The sequence below is a fragment of the Chelmon rostratus genome, chromosome 10, assembly GCF_017976325.1.
Source record: "Chelmon rostratus isolate fCheRos1 chromosome 10, fCheRos1.pri, whole genome shotgun sequence".
In the NCBI taxonomy this organism is placed as follows: domain Eukaryota; kingdom Metazoa; phylum Chordata; class Actinopteri; order Chaetodontiformes; family Chaetodontidae; genus Chelmon; species Chelmon rostratus.
Window position 1 is genome coordinate 6901491 of NC_055667.1, and position 23832 is coordinate 6925322.

General features: G+C 46.6%; 1 protein-coding gene across 1 annotated transcript in view; it reads left to right on the forward strand.

The window, feature by feature from the left end:
• The first annotated feature begins 409 nt into the window (after positions 1-409).
• agrn (agrin) overlaps positions 410-23832 on the forward strand; it is a 235932-nt gene continuing 212509 nt past the window's right edge. Inside the window, exons 1-2 of the mRNA XM_041945446.1 lie at positions 410-880; positions 2547-2808. Coding sequence (XP_041801380.1) covers positions 686-880; positions 2547-2808 — 457 coding nt within the window. The 5' untranslated portion in view covers positions 410-685. The remainder of the gene's footprint in view (positions 881-2546; positions 2809-23832) is intronic.

The following is a 23832-nucleotide window of genomic DNA, read 5'->3' on the forward strand; positions in this document are numbered from 1 at the left end:
ATCGAGATCATTTAAGGTTCCAGGCGGTGTCAAACATGCAGCCCTCACTGCAGTGAATCCTCCAGCAGGAGATCATCTGTGATCCCGGCCGCTCCTGGTGGTGGGGAGCGGAGGTAAAGACACTGTCCGTCCGACTGGGGGCGACGTTGGACAGCCACTCTCCACAGGCGTCCCAGCGCGCACCCCTTCAGCCCCCTCCCCGCCACCCTCCTCACCCTCACTTGTGGGATCAGCAATTCAGATCGCATGCAAATCTAGGAGCGTCACCGTGTGTGTGTGCGTGTGTGTGTGTGTGTGTGTGTGTGTGTGTGAGAGGGAGAGAGAGAGAGAGAGAGAGAGAGAGAGAGAGGGGAAAAGAGGGGGAGAGAGAAGTGCAGTTGCATTCCTGGAGAAAGAGAGAGAGATCCCTGCCCCTTCCTCCTCCTTCCTCCTCCTTCCTCTCCTCCCTCCTGGTCTCCCAGCCGGCGGCGGCAGAGAGGGATTTTTAACCCGGGCTGCAGATGCGGGGAACACGGCTGCAGAGTGAAAGAAACCCTGGTCGTCCGTAGGGAAGTTGTGGAAAAGGAAGCTCGGCGCTCAATCCAAACGCTCTCCAAAGAGTTTGGAGTTTGCTCTCGGACCCTCCGGCCGGTAGAATTTAATTTTAGGAAAGTTTTACTTTTTGGTTCACATCCGTGTGGTGGTCATGGGTTCCCAGCGCACACTCCGGCCCGGCCGGACAGCGCTGCTTCTGGTGGTCGTGGCTCTGTGGCAGCGTTGCGCCGCAACTTGCCCGGAGAAAGACTTGGAGGACAGGGAAGAGGAGGCCAACATAGTTTTGACCGGCACCGTGGACGAAATAATTAACGTGGACCCGGTGCATAACACCTACTCCTGCAAGGTGAGTGATTTCATGTGCTTTCTGAGACGATCAAGTCAAGTATCCGCAGGAGTGCATTGCTTCAGGGAGAGGACACCTGCTCCTTGCGCCGAAACTACCAATATACTGCCTGTGCGCTATTAGAAGTCACATTATCACTTAGCCCTCGTGATGGAAGCTATTACCAGCGAGTTTGTGTTCTCTCAGAGGCATCAACGGCTTGCCTGCAAAACATTTTACAAACTCATTCATCCAGAAGCATTTGGCAGCGTTTGCGCGGACGCTGACAGAGAATCCACTTTGCCTTCAGAAGCAGATAGATGGTGTTTTTTTTTATTTCCACTTACCAATTACATAGCTACAAGGGAGGCCTAACCGACCATGTAATCATCCCAAACATGCTGCAGTGGGAGAGTGGCCCCTCACCGGCCCCTGGCTGGAGCTCTCAATTGATCTGCAGGCAGACATGTTCATGCAACTTCATTTGCCAGTGCCTGCAAAGGTGCTGACAAATGCCACCACTTTTATCCCAAACCAGAAATTTAGGGCCCGTGGCTGTCACCATGATGTCTTTTGGGTGAAAAAGTTAGTAAAATGTAGTAAACACTTAGTTCAATTGAATCGAATTTAACTTTATTGTCATTAACACAATGTGTAGGCACATATGTGAAGGGAGGAGGGCTGCGGCTTCACCGCACATACATGGCACTTAAAGCATCCAAAATAATTCAGTGATTTGTAGGCTGCTGTTATAAGATTGTAAGAAACAATAAGAAGATTTTTTTTCAGTAAAGACACTGACGGGTGCTGAAAAGTGCGGCCAAAGCAGTAAATATATGTAGTCATGCTTTATAGTCCCTCATGTGAAACCTGTGTGATAGACCTAAAACTTTACATTTTCCAATTCTCTTAATGCCACAGGAACCTCATGGCTCGGATTAATCAGCCACATTATACCACAGGGTGAAAAACAAACACCCAAGGCTCCACAAATGCACTCATTTTCAGTCAGGAAGCAGCCTTCCCCCATTCTTATTCCATGGCCATTCATTGTGAAACTAACTTATGCACCACCGTGGACTTGTGGTAGACCACTCTATAATCTGTCAAAATAAACAAGTTGTGTTTGGGTTGCTCTTTCGCTGCTGTTTTCCTCAGCGCCCACTCGCTTCCCGTCTCCCGGTGAATGAGTGGTGCAGATTAGAGGCACACGGCTCGCCCTCTGGAAGCAGAAACCACCACCGAGTGCCGAAATGAGACGAGGCAGCTAACGTGTAGTGGAAGGGGCGAGCTTTTCCATGACAGTGCATAAAGCACTCTGTGCTGCACTTCCTGTGATACACCGCCTGTGGGTGCATGCAGAGTTTTAGATAAGTTTCAAGTGGCTGGACAAGTGCTGTGTCTGGATCTTTTGTATGAGATTTATTCCAGTAGAAGCAATCACTTAGGTATCACAGTTGTTGCATGCAATGTCAGTGGATGTTTAAAAGGTCTGAGCAGTCAGAGAAACACTAATTTCTTATCACAAAAACTGAAGAACTGAGCAAAACCCTGATTCAGATTTGGACAGGGTCCCTAAATCCCCCACAACACCCCTGTGCACACTTATAGATTACAATGTTATGTGGGTTTTTGGTCTTGACAGGATGCTAAAAGGTGCTGTGTCTGTGTTGTCCTTCGTCTAAAGGTCAGGGTGTGGCGCTACTTGAAAGGGAAGTCCGACGTCAACCGTGAAATTCTCCTGGACGGCGGCAACAAGGTGATGATCGGTGGCTTCGGCAACCCCGGGATCTGTGACAACCAGGTGGCCACGGGTGACACTCGCATCTTCTTTCTCAACCCCGCCCCGCAGTCCATGGGGCCAGAACACAAGAACGAACTCATGCTCAACTCAAGCCTGATGAGGATTACCCTGCGCAACCTGGAGGACGTGGAGCACTGCGTGGAAGGTAAGCAGCCACTCTGCCGTGAATGGAACGGGGCCCCATGTCATGTCCAACGTGGGGCGGAACGCACAGCGCGTGTTGTTGGGAGTCTACAGAAGTAATTCTCAGAGTGATAAACATGTATGGGAGTTAGTTTGTAACCTTATCAGAGCTTATTATTGTTATTAAATAATTCAATTTGCTTTAGCTGGATATTGTGTTTTAGCTGTGAGAAATTCAGTGTCGGGTCCGTGCTGTGGTTACTCAAAGTAATTGTAAATCACTTAAAGCAGCGAGGATTTCATACATCGCTGGCTGCTGAAATTACATAGCCTCAGGCTCAGAGCGTCAAAGTTTCCCAGAACTCCATGAGACAAGGACACCTGAGTCATTGTAGGAGCTTTGTTGCCATGGTGAAGCTCCAGCCTTTCCATGCGTAACCTTGAGGTGGGTGTGTCTGATTAACACCTTCAGGACACGGGTTGAGTGGCTGAGGGATGATTCCTGACCTTTGCACCTTGTAGCTGGGCCATTTCATGAAGTCAGAGGTGAAACTGCTTAACGCTAGCGTGCACATGGCACTTTACGTGGGAGCTTTACGGGGCAACGCAGGTTCCCACCACTTTAGCTCCACTGTAAAACAAACACAAAATCTGCAGCAGCAGAACGAGGCGACGGACGGACGGATCAAACTTGCCCACACACGAAAATGCGGAGAAAAGAGTTTTCAAGGAGCTTTTGTAATCTGGGAGGCAGAAAGTAGCGATGAGTCATGTGCGTTGTTTATTCTATCGATTTGGGTACCAGAACGTCAGCATTAAAAGAGTTAATTACATGCTTTTCTTCCTCTGAGTCCTTTTTTGGTTGAGGAGTCATTTGTCAGGCTCTTATGAGACGAACCATACAGCCATGACTAATAAATCTCAGCATCTACCGTGACTGTGAGACTGTAGCAGCCTGTGCCCCCATGCCAGTGAACGCTGAGCTTGCTGCTGTTTAACTTCTGCTGGTGCTTGACAATGTTGGCAGCCGTTCAAAGTTTGAATCTAACTCTCAGGCCGGCCGGGAGCACCGGGGGGAAATGAATCAGCGCACGAACCACCTTGCTGAAGGCTTTCTGGGGCAATCACTGTTTCAGAGTTGTAGGGTCTATATTCTGGGTACTTTCCTCTGAACAGTTCATGGTGGCAGGATGTTCCAATGGATGGAGCTTGTTTGCAGTGTTAAGTTGCATTTGGCACACACATAAAACTTCTTCTGTTTGTCTGTCCAGGCACGAAACACTGCACTGCTAACCTTTTTATTCAGCCCTCTTTTCTTCTTTTTGGACTCCTGTTGTGGAGAGGGGAGTTTCTTGGCTCTGACAAACTGTCTAGAATGTGCCCTTTTGTTTCAGGGCTTTGTGTTTGAAGAGGGTTTACTTCACATAACCTGATTTTCTCATCTCACCTTACAGTCGAAGGAATAGCGGTAAGGAAATACTTGAAGAAGTCATCAGGCAAAAGTTAGACGGAAATCGTGCATCTAAAGGAGCTGAACGTTTTCCTGGAAAGGCTCTGGAACTTCTTAAGCACTGACTGTCCAATGAGTAATGCTCAGGGATAATGGTCAGGTACAGCCCTATCTACATCTGTGTTTGTATTTTGGAGTGAAATTGGCCCTGATAATTAGCTGGCATGCCTCCATCCGGTAGAGAATGTGTTTTGAGGCTGGTTCCAGTGCAGAGTTTTAATTAAGAGAGTCAAGTCAGATCCCATCCGCTTTGTGCAACCACTACCCCCGGAGACTGTGGGATGTCAGTGCAGCGGGACAAGACTCTACCTGCTGCAGTACTCGCTGTACCCTCCTCTGCTTTCTCCTCATTCTTGACATTTTCGATAGCTAGGATAGACTCAGGAATGCCTGGCAGAGAGCAAGGTGGGGAGGCGTCTGAGGTGGAAGAAAAAAGGCTTTGTGTGAGCTCCTTCCCACCGCCACTTTTGAGACAGATGCGGACACGAAGGGAAGGAAGATGAGTGATGTAGAACCAAGTGAAAACAGAGGGATTTTTTTTTTGTACGCGTGAAGACGCGGAACGTGAGGGATGTTGTGCTTGCTTCGGCATATTTGTTTAAGTTGGGATCAGCGCCGCACGAAGACAGAAGCCTTCGGGCGCTGTTTTTCACACTCTTTCTACACCCGTGCTCTTGGCATCGGGCGGTGACACTTCAGGGCCGTTCGGTCCATGTGTGCGATGACTTGGCTGCAGGCCTTCGTCTGCCACCGAGCGGCCCTCCCCAGAGGAGTGTTTACAAGATCTCAGTAAACACTTGCTGTGCCGACCAGCTCTTAAAATGCTGTGCACCATATTCACTGTGTAAGACAGAGCCCCCTTTTTTTGTTTCCTGATGCCTTATTTTTATTTAGATACAGGACGTGTGTAAGTATCCTGGCATTTCTGTGGTTGAAGTAAGAAACTGACTTCTTCAACTCAGCACACACCACTTCCACACAGTTGAATTTGCACCTTGTCTGGGCCGATAAGCAGAGGGCCTTTGGCTTCCTTGTCCCTTCTCTCTCCGTCTTCCAGCTACCATTCACTGAAATGTTACCACAGCCGATTGTGCTGTGCAGAGAGTTGACAGATAACATGTCAGAATCAAACAGACACATATCCTGTGTCTTTGGAAACAAAAATAAAGTCACGGTTTTGTAAAAGTGAATGAAGGGGACGATTCAAGGCTCCGCAGAGCGCCTTGTCCTCCAGATTTTGTCAGAGGTAGTAAGATGCAAAGTATGCGCTGTGTTTATTGTCATTTCCATTTTGGTCTTTCTCCAGTGCTGTGTTAGTGACAACAAAGGGAGAAGGCGGAGGTGTTGGGGGTTTGGAGGAGAGGAAGCCCTCTTGATGGAGAAGTGTTGAGCGTACAGGGAGATCTTATCTGGCTCGCTCTGTTTATCAGCTGCTTTTGTTTCAGCTCTCGATGACTTGATGCCAGTCTTTCCCTCAAGGCCCCAACGAAGGACAGCAACAAAGAGCTGTTTCTTCCTTCTGTCTTCATCTCTTCCTCTCCTCCACACCCTCCCTCTTTTTTTTTATCTGTCTCTTTTTAGAAGAGGAGAGATGAGCCAGTCAGAAGTCAGTGCGTAGTCATGCAACAGCTGCATCAAAGATCATTTCTTTGTCCCTTTGTGCTGCATCTATTTAAATACGCAATGCTGAGTGCAGCTAGTGTGCTACACTGGATGGACAATCAAAAGTCCTTGTGGGATGTTAATGAGCAGCATTTTACTGCTCGACATACCACTGGCTCTTTATGATGTGCGCATACAGCAGTCCAGAGGCTCACTGGTAATGGGGTTAGCCAGGCTTGCTGAGAACATGATGGGGGTCCTGATTTGCCAGCAGGTGGTCCCGCTTAATGATGGGCGAGCAGACAGTCCTGTGGAATGCTCCTCGGGGTGGGTGGGATGTGGGATCACTGTTTGAGCCCACCCCGCCTCCTCTTCCAGCGCTCCTTTGGTGAATGAGCCCCGGCCTCACGGAAAACTTTGAGCTATTTTCCCACTGTTTGTGCAAGGAGGAGGCCCGGAATCGGCTGGAATTCCTAACCTGCACCGCGTCCTACCTGGCTGTCCCCTCCCTCCTCACCTTCTTGATATGTGAGGAGATAATGATTGAATGATAAGGGCAAAAATGGAGAAGAGTGAACGCTTCAGTTTTTCACGATGGTGTCTGCTTGCAGTTTTTATCAGAACACAAAGGCCAGTCGTCCACCGGGCGGTTGCCTCCCTTGTTTCAAGAACAATTAAAGACAGACTGAAACATGCAGCGGTCACTTCACAGCTACAGTTAATCAGTGACTCAGAGCATGGAAGATAGTCATGTGATGTTGAGTATGTTGATATGGCAGCCCATGTTTTCTCCCTGGACTTTTTTTTTTTCTTTGCAGAGGTGGCCTCTGCTTGTTTTCCCTGAAGATTGATAATATTTCATATAGGTGTAATGACGTCCTCTGAGTTTAGCGGAGGCTGTCTTTATTCCAGGCAAGGTGGTCCACCCCCGCTATAAGACACTCTGGGAAATCTCACAGCAAGTTTTCTGCCCTATAATTTAAATATTAGGCTCAGCTACCACCTGCTCGTGTTTTAATCTTACCGAGAAGTTCGAGAGACAGTTCAGATCATCACTGCTGCAGAGTGAAACATTACAACTTGCTATATATTTGACTTTCCCAGGTATGAAAATGTGGCTTGTGGGTAATTCCAAAGAGGAGATGGAGTTTATTTTATTACGGCTCTGGAAAGTGTGTGAGAACACTACGCAGCCGCACCCAGGTGACTGAACTGCCGCGGCGGGGTCCTTATCCAGTCCGTGTCTACACAAGCAGCCTTTTGTCTTCATGGAGTCATGGGAAGTCAAGAAGACTGACTTCAAGGATTGAATTTTTCTCAGGGTCCTTGAATGGATTAGGCGATAGTCTAAGAGTGAGACTTCATTTGCTTGCTGTAGAGCTTACATACAGAGGTGCGCCCTCAGTAAGTCTGTGTTCCCTGTGTGGCTTATGTCAAAGCATTTATGCAGTGAAGTGAACAGAATTGGACAAACATAAAGGCTTGATGGAAAGCTTTGATGAAATAAGCAACAAAGCCTTGAAGGGAGAAACACGACCAATAGACCTGTTTGCCAGCTAGCCCCAGAGTCTCCAGAGTTATTGCACATTTTAGATTTTAATTAAAAACGCGGGAGCGGAGAGCCTGCTTGGCATAGCGATAAAGGACTCCGAAAATGAAAAAGCCATGAAAGATGGAAGAGCGCAAAGGAGGAACGGACCACTTAACCGGAGTCTGTTCACCTTGGCTTGAATCCCAGTTTGAACGGGGAGTGTATCGCTGTCATGCTGATAAGAATCGTAGATGGTATTGATTGAACGCAAAGACGCCTACATGTAGTGACATGCCTGTCACTTCAGTGAGATGTTAACATGCCCGCAGTGTACACACAGACATACTGTGTGACATCAGGCCTGTCCAAATACACTGTATATCTTGTGAAAAATTTATTGTTGGAATAAATTCGTTTTCATTCTCTCAGTGCAATAAGAAATGATTTCATGTATTCTCTTTATTTGTAAAATACTTGTATAATGTCTCTGCATAGCACAGAAACCTGCTCTTCTCCTTGGTTGAATGGTTCCTTTGTGAAAGTTCACAAAATAACTTGGCTGTGCAGAACACAGCCACCTGCAGAACTATTTCTTAAACTGACTTGTCTCAGGGTTGTTAGAGGATCTCTCTATCAGAATTCATAATGCATCATGATCATTAAGTAAGGAATTTGACCATCTCTGCCAGACAATGTTGTTTCGAAGCTCCTGAAATTGAAAAAAGAAAAAAGATCTGAAGTTGGCAGGTGTCAAAGTCCCCGTTAAGCTCTTCATTAGTTTAGGAACAGGAAAGTGGAACTGACCTGGGAGGCTCTGGGCAGGGACTTGGATGTACAGTGACCCGGAAACCTCCATCTTCTATCCCAGACATAAAGAGCTCAGAGCTGCAGTCTGTATGAGATCTGGGCTCCCTCCGGGGAGCTGGATCCGTGACAAAATTCTTGCACCGAGACGGCATTTCTGAAGCCGGGCAGCTGCTGTGGCAAGTGTGGCTACTTACTGTCAACACGCCAAAAACATCAGGTTTAGAGAAAAGGGTTTTGGTGGGACACCAGGGGGATAGCAGAAGTCCTAATGTGATTTAGATTTAGGTCAGCTCAGCTGTCACTGCTGAGATCACGGCTCAGATCAACAGAAAACAAGGAAGAAAATGAAAAATGCTTCTTTTTTTTTTGCTCGGGAACTTCTTTTTGTTGTAGGACACATAAGGGACTTGGTTGACAAACTTTTCCTCTGGAACTAGTTTGACAAACTGCAGCTTTCAGTCGAGTGTGCTTGGTGAACACTATTTAGACCATCTGCTTTTAATAGAAAGCAGAGAGTTGGACATGTCCAACACATGACACGCTGCCTTCAGTCAGCTGTCTCTAGCTGGCTAACCTCCACAATTATCTCAGCAGTATTTAAGATGCTGTGATTTTCTCTTCAGTATCAACTTCTTTCTCTTTTATCAGTGTTTTTGACCTTTAATGAACTGACATTTGTCTGAGAGTCTCAGACTCACAAAAAAAGGAGGAACTCGGTTCAGAGGTTAATCACGTTTTGTCATCTTCTGGATGCGGGCTGGACATGCACCGACCCAGTGCTGTAAATCAGACCTATCATGTTTCCTGTTGTCTCATTTTTTGCAACTGTCACATACTGCCAGCCATATGCATGAGGATAAAGCTAATTATATAATAATGGTGTCCTTGTTTCTGGGCTACTAAAACTATATTTGTTCAACAATATTAAGGGCCAGGCTGGACACGTTCTGTTTAACATCCCGTATCAAACCCATGTGTGATCTTCTAATATGTCTTGATGTTAATGTGCTGCTGAACCTGGCTGCAGGATTTTGCTCCTACTTAGCCACAAGAGCGTTAGTGACTGTGATGTTGGCCACAAGGCCCGACTCACAGCCGTTGTTCCAGTTCACCCCAGAGGTGTTTGATGGGGTTTGATTCAGGGCTCTGGGAAGGATCAGGCCTACGCTTAGGCTCGGTTTTAGGGTTAGGGTTGATAGTATCTAATTGTTGCAGCAATGGAAGTTAAGTTGTGCCAAATCACCTACATAAACGTTGCTGTTGCTGAACCCTGCTTTGAGAGTAATCCCTCGCATTGCCTGATTTGACACTATCTACGTTACAGTGCTGCACGTAAAGGAAGTTGGGGAGACTTGACAGTTGGGGGTCCCACGTTCACAAACAAGTCATGGGATGTTCAGGCTTTTCCCGTGCTATTTTGCCCCTCAGACAGCAGCCCAGTCTCCGTTACTTCCTTTTCCCCCCCTCGTCTGTTTCTCTGTGGAAGGGTTGTCATGGTGAGACCAGGATGAAAACCCCTCTCTCCCTTGTGACTTGTCCTGCATGTTTCCTTTTCCTGTCTATTTTTCTTGCTGCTTTCAGGTGTCATCTTAAATCATGTTTTCAGATTCTGAAGATGACCTGCACATGTGTCTGTCTGTCATCGTGTGTGTGTGTGTGTGTGTGTATGTATGTGTGTGTGTGTGGACGTGTCCTGTGCCTACACCATGTTTTGGTTGGCTTTCTCTGATGTTTCTTTGGAGCACCTTTGTGGCAGGCAGGGCTGATATATAACAGTTTGCTGACCCATCACATATTGAGTTTTACGTCTTCACTCTTTATCACATACTAAATTCTTCCAGACTTACGTTGCCCCAGCCCTCTCCCCGCTCCTGGCCACCCTCTTCTCTATTCTCACAGTTGTCATCTTCCTCCTCCCAGTGTTCTCATCTCACAGCGGTTCCACCTGTAATTAGGCTGGAATCCCATGCCCTGTAAAGCTGTCATAGCCCTAACAACCAGGTGCAGTTTGTGCAGATCGGACACCGGCCTCTGACCTAATTCCATATACCTCCGCCTGTGTCTCTCTCAGCTTCCTCAAGAACCAGCAGAAGTGATTATTACAATCACTGGTTTATTACAAAGTGATACCTTAACAGGACTCTTGGCTGTTGATGCAAAACAAGGCCGCACTATGGGGATTAAACCGAGAAGAGAGATTAGAATTTTTGGAAATGTAATGCCATCTAAGATGTTAAAGTTCCTTTTGTTTTCTCGAGTCATGGAATTTGTGATATGTGTCTTCTGACAAACCCTGAAGATGACGACTCTCCTGAGAGTTGATACCTCGTAGGAATTGTCCCCGTTCCCCCTGTCCCTCTCTGCCGGCCCTCAGGGCTGACAGATTTGTCAGGCTCGAGGGAGGCAGCCAGCCTTCCACTGTTGTTTTAGCCAACAATGGCAAGGACGTGATGGCTTTCAGAGACAAACAGAGATATCTGGCAGAGGATGTCTCACTAACTTGAGCATGTATCTGTATACACACACACACACACACACTCGCACATGCACGCACGCACGCACGCACACACACACAGACACACATATTTTGCTATCTCCCCATCAGGAGACACAATGCAGTATGTGACGCTATATCTGACCCAGCCATTGCATTGTTATTGCTTTCAACAATGAACAGTCTCCAAAGTAATGTAAGACTGAAATTCCTCCGTCGCGGGGTTGTAGTAATAAGCACACACAGGAAATAGATGGCTCCACAAGGAGTTGTACATTACCTAAAGAACCATTTGTTTGTTTGAAATGAGCAAACAGTGGCTGCATTATGTGTAGCAAAAACAATGTTACTAAAGCTAAGAAAGTTTACGTTGGCACCCACTGTCAGTGCAGTCCTGCATGCTCTAATACCCGCTATCTGTCTTCATGCACTGATATAGTAGAATGTTTTTTTTTCCAAGTGGACCACAGCAACAACATTTAGTCCCAACTAACAAGACACTGGTGAGATTTGGAGAGTCAGCAGCTTATTGTAAAACTGATAACATGTCAATAAAGTATAAGCTGATTGCCATTAACAGCCAGAATCTGCGGTTCTAGCAATGTAAAATGATCAACCTGATCAGGAGCCAAAGAGACTCGAGAAGAATTTTGCACCAGTAGCAGTTAAACACCTAGCAGCGAATGGCACCATCATGCAGTAGATTGTGGGCGATTCAAGGACCTATAATGGAAATACAGTAAGCTCTTAGACATGTTTAGCATGTAGAAGTACATGCTTAACAGTGATACTTGTAGCATTAAATGTATTTATTTCCACAACGGCCCTCTGTGAGCTGTATATCCTGCAGAACTAATTTTATTCACCATCTAAGGGAGTGAAACCACAAGGAGGGAAAACAGCTCTGCAACAGAGAAAGTCTGATCGGCTACATAGCGAGAAAGGAAAGGCGGAGGTAAAGCTCCAGATTAAAGAGCGTGAGTGATGGAGGGTCAGAAACAGCCAGACAGTGGCCCCGGAGGAGAGGGGATGAAGGAAAGGTAAGAAGGAAAAGGATAAGTTGAGTAAGAGGCGAGTAGAAAAGGAGAGTGAGAGTGAGTGAAATAAGATGGGAAGAATGTTAAAAGATGAGAATGTGGGAATGAGGTGGGGGGGCTGGACCGCCATTGTTTTGAGGTTGCAACATTTCGCAGGTGCCTCGAAACCTCAGCATATAAAACTTGGCCAAACACCGTCAGGGGTAAGTGAGTAATTTGGGCAGACTGTCCCTTTAATTGGCTCTCACTAGCAGCTACATGAACAATTAGAAGCTCCTCGATTATCAGCGTCGCCTCCTTCACTCTCGCGCTGTGCCCCCACGCACACACGAATAAGGGGAAGCAGGCTCGTATTGAGTGCCATGAGGCAGCTTTCAGCGTTCTCCAGCAGAAGCACGGCGCCGCAGAGAGGCTTAGCCTGAGGGAACAAGTTCTATCACAGGCTGCGAGCTGTTGCCAGAGGTATGCCCGGATCAGCCTCTCTCCAAGTTCTTCCTTTTTGTCACTCTGAAGCCTCTCGTACTGTATTACCTTTTTTCACACTGTGGCCTCATTACCATATAGCACAGTCAGCCATTTTGAAATGCCCCCAATCCTCTTGTGACCATGAGTGCAACAGCAACAACTTTAAAAAAAAAAAAAAAAGTTTCTCCATCCATCTTTCAGAGATGTTTTTTTTTTTTTTTTTTTTCCCCAGCACTGAGTGGGTAGAGGCATGCCCTGGAAGAGCACTCGAAGCAGACATGTTTGAGAGGGCTCTCAGAGAAATATATGAGCATTGAGATGGATGGAGGCGTTGAATGTGGAGAGTTTTTCAACGTGTTCTGGTTTTTCAACAGGCTATGTGGCCTGCTTGGACAAGTTGTCAGAAAAAGGCTATCAGAGATAAATCAGACCCTGCTTTTTACAGGACAAATGTCTATCTGCAAGCGCTCTGCAGTGTTTCTGCAGTTGTGTGTGTGTGTGTCTGCTTTACTTCAAGCCAATGAAGTCACACTGCAGGTCAAACCCGAACTCAAGCAGAGATGTCATTTTTAACAAACCCAAAGGGCGCCCAATCGAACAGCTGCCCGAGGAATTCTAATGGTCTTCTTATTCCACTTTAATTGATTAGATTTTCTCCGGACCTCTTTAGAATGGCCAGGAAGCGAGCTCTGGCCACAGGATTAGCAGTTCATAGCTGGTTCACAGCATATCTGAGAGTCCAGGATGAAGTTAAAGGCAGGTTGACTGGCTGTTTGGTCTTAGTTTGGCTTGGCTGGCGAGTTTTCACAAACTTTATGAGTCGCTACAGAAAGCAAATTTTCCAAAGTCCCAAGACAAAAACATGCATGGTTATGTATGACTCCACAGTTTATTGACTCACTGCACTTGACTACCTTGAGGTCATCAGTGTGGTGTTACTCATTAAGCACAGGACAAGCTCCAGCATGCAGGCCCCAAAGCATTCAGTAAACGAGATAATGCGAAAAGTCATGTGTGTCATTGGCTCGCTGCAAATATTTGCTTTTGCTTTGTCTCAGATGAATGGAGTGAATGTCTGAAGGAGCTCGTAAGGTTGAGCAAATCTGCCTTTGGGTGGGTTTGAACTTGTATTGATTATGGATTTGATGTATTTCTGGTGTCTGTAGTTGTTCTGGAGGTACAATAAAGTCTTCTGGATTTAGTTATTTGACAGTTTTTTCGTCTTAGTGCAACTCTTAGCGATAGCTTCATATCTTTGAGAAATGGGCAGGTTTATGGAACTCCTCCAACACAGAAAACGCTGATAGTATTTCCCTCATCCACACACACTTGATCTTGATCAGGCTTCCGATACAGAATTCCCAGTGGAATTCCCCCGGGTCCTTTTTCACCCGCTGACTTCCAGGGCCTCGCTCTGACCCCGGCAGGGCAGCACTATCCAATCCAGACATCACATTCCACGTAAACGAGGGAAGAGTGAAAGGCACCAGGTCAGCCCCCAGTTAGCCTTTACCTGAGGCCAAAGGGAGTGTGAATTGGTGGGGGTGACATCAGGGTCAGATGTGTTCACACCACCCAGAGGAACCCATGACACATTCCCAGAGCGAGGATCAGTCAGAAATCCACATTCTTTTCCAGCGAAGTAACAACTGCACAGCTCATCACTTGGCGGGTACATGACTGTCTGAGCGTAACAAGTTTGCTGTATTGAAATTAGGGTGTGTGTGTGTGTGTGTGTGTGTGTGCGTGCGCTCTTGCCCTTAAGTGCAGCCACCCCCTTCCTTTTTTGGTTCTAAAGTGTCGCATTTGTTGCTCCCACTCAAGCCAAATCTCTTTCTTTGTCCCTGTGTGTGTTTCTGCATGTCTGTCTGTATATGAGTCACTCTTAAACACACTGTTGTTCTCCATCGATGTCTTTCTCTCTGTCTCTCAGTATGGCTCTCTCTGTCTCTGCTCAGTCTGTGCAGATTGAACTTGCTGGTTACGATGCTAGCAGAATCTTGATCAGCTCCAATTTACATCTAGACAATGGTTGAGTTGAGAGGCGATTTCTCTCTTCTTTTTCCTCTCATTTCCCCTCCTTGAACCCCCTATTCCTCTTTCTTGTCCTCTCTTCTGCCTCTGTGCCTTTGCCAACAGCCCCCACCCCTCCTCCTTTATTGTGTTTTTGGGAAGATGGGTGTCTTGAGCGACGGGAAATAAAGGATGGAGAGGGAGCCTGCTCCACAGTAGACTAAACTGAATGTTTCTGGACTTCATCTGTGCTTCTGAGGACAGAGCCCTCCTGATAATGAACTCCACACACTTGTCAATGCACACACACACACACACGCTCTCATTTTGAAGCCTTAAGCAAGCTTTTTATGGCACAGCCAGCCTTCTGTCGTGCCGTCTGCCTGGAATTTCTTAATGGCATTGTGCATATATGACACGACACCGCACAGTGCTGTTAAATGGAACAAGCTTCATTTGGCATCAGTTCGGGTGACATACTCAGACATTTCAAGTAAGATGTCACAAAAATACTGATCCTCTTTGACAGAAGGCGCCCTCACAAAAAATAGGCGTCTCTGTGCACGCACATAAAGCATCTCAGGTTTGACTAAGTGCTGCAAACTGAAACTGACTCGGCATAATAATTGCTGTGTAGACTAAATGTAATTAAGAGGACAGCTGGGAGGAGACGCCTGTCAGGGTGCGCTTCTCCAAGTATGGCTAGTTTATGTCTGAAAATATGGTTGTGTTTAATAGGGGAATCATATCATGGACATCCGGAATTTGGCAGTAACGCATTATTGGGTATTGTTGAATGTGTGGTAGAACTACATTCAGGAATCGACTTTACTTCTGCTGAAGTTGTGCATGCAGCCCTTTGCAAAAGTAGCTAATACTGTATGTAAAAAGTGGAAGAAGAACCACCTCGAGCATGAGGAGAGCCAAACTCCTGTGAGGGGAGCTCAACAGCCGGTGTGAGTGCTAGACCAAGCAGATGAACCACACACGCTCAGTCTTTGGCAAACTGTGCTCCGTATATATTTCGTCATGTCGTCAAAAATGTCATTATCGAAGAAATACCCTGAAATATCGCGCTGTTGTTTTTGGGCCACCCCTAGTCTGTAGCACAGATTATGTTGGCCTGTTGTAACTGATACAGTGCTCAGGAGTAACTAAGCTTATTAGAGCTAAAGTCCAAAACAAACAGCTGAAGGGCAGACCAGTATATCACCATGCAAACCACGGGAATAACAGATTTGGTTTGTTATTTGCTTTATTTGGCTTGAGAATGAGACTTTTCAGCCGCTGGTTTTGAAATGTCCTGTCTGCAGACTGTAGAGTGAGTTATTACATTTCAGGAAAAAAAAAAAAACGTCTGCAGCTGCTCAGGAAATTGTTGAGTTGTTCCTCTTCATCAACAGCTCCATCAGATCATTCCACCTGATTCAGCTATTCAGTTGTAGCAGTTTTGAGGATGTCTGTGAAAGATTGGGTTTGTATTAAAATCAAATGCACCACATTTGATCGAAATAATCGAACACAATGGAATAACTGAATAGCTAATTAAATGTAAAGAAAGATCTAGTTTGCAGTCTCTATGCCCCATCCCATAACTAACATTATCCCTCAACTGAAACTCATAATAAATAGGAAGCGTGGGCACCAAGTCGCAGGTCTGTGGGCGAGGAGCTGTCCGCCGTCAGGGTTTACAGTTGGTGGTTTACCTGCAGTCAGTCATGGACGTTGTGTTTTGGATTCGCCCTCTTTAGCCCCGCCGTCACCCCTTTGAAGAAGACGAAATGAGATCCACCATGCAGATCGCCCTGTTGGTTTGAGTTAATGCACCGACCCTCATCTTCATCACCTCTGCTCTCTGGATAGCCAATCCAGTCGATAGTTTATCTCTCACGAGTGCCCTTTCTTGCAGGGTGTTCATAACGCGTGTGCATGCTCATCCATATCTTGTGCACATCTGTATTGTCGTGTGTGTGCAAATGCACGTGAATGGAAAGGAGCTGCAGCCTCTTTCTCTCAGGCGCCAGGGCAGAGAGCGAAGCCTCCTGAGAGCGAGCGGGCGGCTTTTTAATTTCGCTCTGCCGCCGGTCGGCTGAATTAACAGGAATTGAAATGTGCCGAGAAGAAAGAAGTTTTTTTCATCAACAGAAAACTTGGAGACCAAACCGTTATTGGGCTCACTCATTTATTAAGCACCGAAAGGGAGATTGAGTTCAGCTTGTCGGGGGAGGGATTTTTTTTTTATTGAGTCTGCCGGTGCGGTGTTTAGCGAGCATGGTGGAATACGTGCTCAGCGTTGGAGCAAATTGTAAATGATCACCCTCAGGCCACCGCCAGAGCTTCTCTTTTTAGATGAGTGTTGACAAAGGCTTGGAGAACGGCTTCTGGTGGGGTGTGGAGGCAGCCTTTGTTGTTGACTTCTTGTCTTTTTGAACCCTCCCCTCCCAGCCACCTGTCTTCCATCATAGCCGATTATCAAAGCTCTGAGGTTGAGCCCAGCGTGCGCACTTACGTGCCTTGGACCCTGAATATGATACGCACTGTTCTCGCCTTTCTCTTCTGTTTTTGGAGGACGGAGGGAGGGGTCCATTAAAAAGAATAACCCCCCCCAAGTTGTACGCCACCTTGGAGCGCTAAACTCAAGTTCGCGAGGAGTGAGGAACCGTTGGGAGGAGAAAGGATTAAGGAGAGGGACCACGGCGGCTCTGAAGAATCAGGGTATTGTTGTGGCCTGCTCATCAAAGCGTAAAAGAGTTTTGAAAGAGGAAAGGGGGGTATTATGGAGGTATACTGCTACCCTCGCTCGCTGTCACACACACACACACAGATGCACACACAAAGTCTTTGAGTTGGAGCTAAAATGTGTTGCTCAGAACTCAGCGACGCCAGCCTCTCGCTCTACATTCGATGATGAAAAGAAAAAAACATTTCCTTCATCCGTTCAGCCGTCGTGGCTGTCCTGGTCAGTCCTCTCAGGGAGAGTCAGATAGACCCACACACATGCGCTCCCCCGAGCACACTCCATCCTGCCCGCTCTGGGTAAGGGAGACAGGTTCTCATGTCGGCAGATTATTCACGGGGATTTCGTTCTAAATGAGGTGAAATTATTGCTCTCTGTGAAGCGGGCCTTTCAGAAGTCACTGCCAAGGGATTGAGCCGCTCCTTTTTGTTCCGCTTCCCTTTGTTGGCCTGCATGGCAGAGTAACCTGACCCCGGACGTGACAGGCACTCAGCTCAAAGAAAAAGCCATTTTTAGCAGAGACTTTTCAGTTTCAAGGAAAATTCATTACGGAGAAGGTGCGTGTGCTCGGCCGTGCGACGCTCAAAGAAAGAAAACCTCTCCGGTCTCTGCGCAGCTCTTCTGCTATTCCTCTTTCTTGTCCCAATGTTTGGCTCCCAGGTGAATGCTCCACATTCACATTAACACTGAAAATCGCTTTTGTGCTTGACTTTCAGCTTATGATAACTGCTTGAAGTTTTCAGGGATAACATCAGTGCTGAAACAATGAGCCGTGGTGGAATGTTGGTGGAATAAGCTATCCGCTAGCTGTTTTTCTGTTTTCTGATATTTCCCGAAAGCAATGACACAATGCTTGAAATTCACCATCCTGCATCAGTTTGTTTGAAGTCGGGGGTGGAATAAAGACATGTGGCCAACTGGTGTTTGTCTAAACTTGCAACTCGGAAGCCAAGAGGTAAGACATTTCCCAGTTAGCACAACTTAGCACTTACTTCCCACATTCCTTACCAAGTCCTCAGAGGAAGGGATTGCATGTTGCCGTTGCACAGCTCTGGGTATTTTCTCTCTCCAGGCCGGGCTGTCCGCCTTGCTGTGGGCCTGCGAGTGCGTGGAAGTGCTTGTGTGGTCAGTCGGTAGTGCTGTAAATGCCTGCATGCTCAAACGCCATGCTGCTTTGATGTCTGGCCTGCAAGTTATTTAGCATTTCGGAAGACAGTGAAGTGTGTGTGTGTGCAGGGCTCTATGTGCTTGTGCAGCACGTCACCGGGAAATGCACGCAAAACTCAGCTCCTGCTCCCCCCCAGTCCTCCTTCATCTAGTCATCTGCAAACATTGTTAACATACTCGATGTGATGGCTGTCATCCTCTCCCAGAAGGCAGCGGAGGATGTTTGCGCAGCACTGCTATCAGTTTTCAATACACGTTCGGTCATTCAGATGACTTCAACTGAACTGCGGCCAAATGCAAACATCCTATTTCATTTTTCCGCTCCAGATTTATCCACTCGCTTCATTCCTTCCCAACTTGGGAGCGTCGTGTTCTGCTCCGCCGCTCGCCGAGGACTGACGCATGAGGTGGAGAGTGCTTGTGGGACAGAGCCAGGCTACGTTTGGAGTCCTTCTCTGACTGGGGGGGAAGGGGGGTGGTGCAGCTGTAGTTGGGGGTCGTCTGCTGCTGTTTGGCCTGTCCTTTTGTCTCCCTAATGACCCGGCCGCGTAAAGTTAGCCGCTCTATTCAGGAGGCATTAAGGGTCATTTTACCTGACGACGGCTGTTTCCCCCAACACCAGCCTGGGGGAAGGGAGATGTTTGAAGCGTTCCTCTCCACTGGGAAGCCACAGAGCCTGTTGGAGAGCAGCATTAACCAGGCTCCCAGCCAGCTTTTACTTTATTACAGCTATTTAAGAATGCTTGGTGAAAGAAACACATCTTCTTGGTCTATTATCAGGTCTGTTAATGTGATAATGTGGCACTTTCTCTCACTTTCACTTCTTTTCACCCTCCACTCGGAGGTCAGAGGTCAGGGCTTAGTTGCGGCACAGCAATCCTGAAGCTGTGGGGATTCACTGTCTTGCAGGGTGGATGCTTGCTGACACAAATACTTGAACCTGGAGCCTCCAGTCGAGGGCAGACTCAGTGCGCCTACTTCTAACTGCAGAACTGTAGGTTTTTAAAGGATGTCTCGAACTCTGAAGGGTTAAAAATAAGCCTTGTCCTTACCGGTCACACAGATGCATTTAAAGCATCTGTTGTGCTCGGATTCCTGAAAGTGTCCTTATCAATCATGTTTAATCAACTTACTGGGATATTTACGGGACAAATGGACAGGCAGAGAAACACTGAGCTTTCAAAGTCCTGGCGGCAGCCCAGAAAGACATTGAATCGATTTAAGCAGGCTACTTAGACATATCGACTAACCCTTGATAAAATACCCCCAGAGTTATCCCAAATATACGTTGAGCCAGCAAGCAGAAATCCAGGATGCAGTCAGCTTGATGTCACGTTAGCAGCAGGATGACTTACTTTGATTGTGTGCATGCTTGAGTAAGGTCACATTGTCAGCTAGACTGAGAGAGATATGTTTACATGCAAACAAGGCATGGCTAACACGAGCACTGGTGGAAAAATAGCAGATTATTAGGGCAAGGCAACACAGAACTAGAGCAAATGTTAAGTTGCCACTGCTGTGACATTTTTCGACTCTCGTATTAGGCCTCGAACACATCATGTAAAGTCAAGTTATTGTTGAAGCTGCTGTAGTACAATATCGTATTATATAAATGCTTTAATCAAACCATCGAACTAACATGCTGATCCTTACTGATGTGGAATAAGGCCCACTAGCATGAGCCTTCCTATTAGCATTCAGTTTGCCGGCTTGTGGTTAAGTGCTCTAGTACCTGCTCGGTTGCTAAGGAATTGGCACTTAGGTAATGAAATGCCCATCGCTGACGGGGGCACTTGATTGTGCTGAGGCTGAGAGAGTGGGGCCAAGTGAGAGGGGAATGGGAACTAGAGCGAGGGAGAGAGCTGGGGATGGGCCCGAGCGAACATTAAGCACATAGCAGAGAGTTGGAGGAGAGTAAGTGGTGAGGCTGCCGCTGCTGGCACGCATCCATCGCCTGAGGAAGGGTTTGACTCGTCTGCTTGCAAAGTATTCTCACCACAAGTTTTACCTCACAGCATTGCCCTGGCCTCAACGTGATGCACCGACTACACTCATGCTTTAGAAACAAGTCAGACACAACAAGACTGCTCTGTATGCTACCTGCCAGCTCATTTAATGAATCTGTTTCTGTGGAGGCTGAGGCCTGACAGGCAGGATGCCATCTTTGATTGCGTTCCTGTAATAAGTAACAGCTCAAGTTAAGAGTGGGACCTGAGGTGGCCATTTAGTCCAGTATTTGCACCTCTGTGGACATTTCTCAAATTCCTTCCTCCAGTCATGTTTTGTGTGTATGTCGTCACGTGTCGGTGCACACTGGCCTTGTTCTGGTGTAACTTCCAGCAGTACAGTGTATCCTGAGATCATATACAATGAGGGCATGGTCCTGCTGTCACCCACCATTTCCTGCGTGTCACTGGGAAATTCTTTGCGTTCTCTTTTGAATGCTGACCCACAGGTTTGCAATTAATGCACTACTGACATACCAGCTGGCACACTAACAAGCCCAAACCCAAAGATATTCAATGTAGAATGACGAGGAAGCTGGAACATGACAATGTTTGGCATTTCTGCTTGCTGAAACTTGTTGTTGATTCATTTCCTGTGATTAATCAGCTGCTGATATGAGTAATCTATTAATCTTTACAGCTGTGCTATAAACAATGGCCACTAGTTAGAACGTACAATAAAACTTGTCACAGTTCCTTTTGCTGCCTCACTTCACATTTACTTGTCTTCGTTTCCTCCCTAATTGTTTTCCTCCTTTTAAGTGCGCGACCTGTTTTCAAACTCCAGCTACTGTACTCTTGAGTTTGATTGATGGTTTTCCTCTTTCATTTTCTGGAACTGCCTGCTTAGCCCATGTGGCAAGTGCACGCTTTTATTCTCCCAAACTTCAAACGCCAGGGGAGAAACTGATTGATGTTGAATGCTCACTAAATTGCTACCTTTAACAAGCAGGGCTTAACAAAAACTTATGTTGTGGGCACAGGTGTTTTCTTAGCAACAAAGGTGGGGGTGGGGGTGAGGGTGGGGGAGTGAGCGAGTGAGAGAAAAGCAACATTATTGAGCCCAGAGGTCTCGGAGATGGAGATACCGTTTTCAGGATAGAGTATCCAGGAGAAAGGAACAAATTCAGTCTTTTTTCCTCGACTGTTCCGTGTGGCAAGTCACATACAAAAGTCCTCCTCCAGTCTGAATAGGTAGAGGGAGTGTATTGTGCAGGCATACAGACAAGGGTGAATTGGCAGAGTCAGTCTTGTGCCAACAATAGCAGACGAAGCAGCGTGATAAGGACATTGTGCGGAAGTGCAAACCGGATCGTGATTCTCAGGGTTGAGATCTCTGAACAGCTACATGTCCCCATTCACTGCAGGCTTTTAATTTTTTTTTATATTTCTGAAAAGTCAGAGGAGGGTTGTTGCACATTTAATGGCCAACACTATGTGAGCATCCGAGCGTTACACCAAGCATCTCCACCCAACAACAAGACCCGTCTCGCAGTCGACATTCTTGTTCGATCTCAAGAAGGTTAAGCTCTGAAGGCGTGTTTAGTTCTTCAGCACCAAACTTCTTTCTGGACCTCCAGCCTTCCCAAACTGTTGCTACAACGCACATTATTGTCTAATTAAGATTTGGTATTAAGATTCCCCTTAAGTGGAACTAAGGGCCATTTCCCAAACCTTGAAAAGCAGGCCCAGACCAAAAGTACGGCAAGTATGTGAACAAAGGAGTTCAGATACTTTTGTAGCTCTTTTCTCTGCAGTGAGAAGAATAACAGCTGGAGGAAAGTGTGGGGATATCTGTGTCTGCTCTAACTGATGTGTGGGTGTGAACTAATCACACTTCCACACTTGGTTCTTTAAGAATATTTTCTCTTGCAGGCTTTTCTTGACACGTGACATTCGGTGGTTATTTGCAGTGGATAAAATCCTGCTGCTTTGTTTTGGCCGACGTCTATTCAAAAGGTCAGCTCTGCACTTAAATGCCAAACAGAGCATTACAGTATAAACGCTCTATCATTCAGGTTTACTACCTGCATTGCTGCCAGATAGCTGTTCTCGATGGGTCGAGCAGGCCTCCTCGCTGTCAGCCGTGTGCCCAGCCTAAATGGTGCACTGCTTTCATCTCGGCGTGTTGCCCTCGCTCGCTCTGCAGTGGGAGGCAGCGTCAGAACCGAGGCTATTGTGATAAGTCGCCGTGATTGAAGGTCGGAAACGCAGGTGCGGTGAGTCAGTGTTTGCTCATTTGGATTTGTCAATTGGCGGCGATAAGAAGCAAAGAGCGCTGGAGGGAGAAGGAGGGAGAGAGGGAGAGCGAGAGAGAGAGGTGAACAACCTGTTCATTAAAGCAGCTTGCTAATGATTTACAGGAGTTTGAGAAATGCACTCAGCAGAGTCAGTGAGCCGAAACGAGGAACAGAGGATGAATCACAACAGCCCTGTTTGTCTGAGAAATCTGCATGTCCATGTCCCAAATAGCACAATTAAACACTCAGAAGTTCAAACAGGCATTAGTGTTGTGAAGCACCATGGATCTCTGGGAAAGATTTGTTGTTTTTCTTCATGTATTTTTACTTTTGTGTCAAACGCAGGCACCATGACATCATGCTGAAATATTGTCAAGGCAGCTACATCGAGTTACAGGAAGATCTACAGGAAGCTACGAAAAGAAACCATTTGTATGATAGGTGTCGTGCATGAGGCAGAGTTGCATCCTGATAAGTGGGAAATGTTTCAACACAAGCAAAAGATTCATGCTTACATATAGAGACAAGAAGACATTAAAGGGTTTTTCAAGAAAATGGCAGAAAGAATTTGAGTTGCTGGTAAGTTTTGAGATCAGCTCAGAGCCTGTCACACAAACAAAATACAGACACGACTCCATTAGCTGCAGCTACCAGCCAGCTGGTTATACCTAATGTCTGCGCAGTTGACAGATCGTCAGACTGCACTTACTGTCCAGCTTTCAAAACGGCACAACACGGCAAAAAAATCACTTTGCATTCAATTTGAGCTCATCAGCCAGTTTGCATCACTGCTCAACAACCACAAAGGGGGAAATCTATTGTAAAGCAGCCAGAGATACCAGACACACCACAGAGATGTCTCACTTAATAACATAAATAGACCAGAATGCAATGCATCCACGACACATGTTGAGGGGGAACAGCTCGATCAGACACACCCCAGTGTTAGTGAACTGCTTGACAAGAGTCTTGATAAGAAACAACGAGTTCAAGCTCGTTTTTGCATGAGGGCATTTTGGGAATTGTAAAAACTCACAACCAGGGGAAGCAGTGGGTGCAGAAAATAGTGTGATGGCTCATGACAAAACACCTTCTGAAAAGCTGCAACAAGTCAACGAACAGATAATACCTAGACTTCTAGAGAAGTGTAAGAGAAAGAATATTTTTATTCAGGCAGTTCCTGAAGTTTTAACAACCCCTCCCTCTGAGAACCAGCGCTCGAGCTCATATAGATAATTATCTCTGTATAATGAAAAATCAGAGTTGGAATGAGTGCCTTGGAACAGAAGACAACTCCTAACCCCTGCAGGTTCACTGAGTCAGATCCCACTGCGAAGGATAGCTCTCATGACTAACGTCCTCCATAACCTCCTTTGCTTTGCAGCCCACCGTACTTCCAGGCAGAAACATAAGCCTCCGACATCTGGTTATCATTTC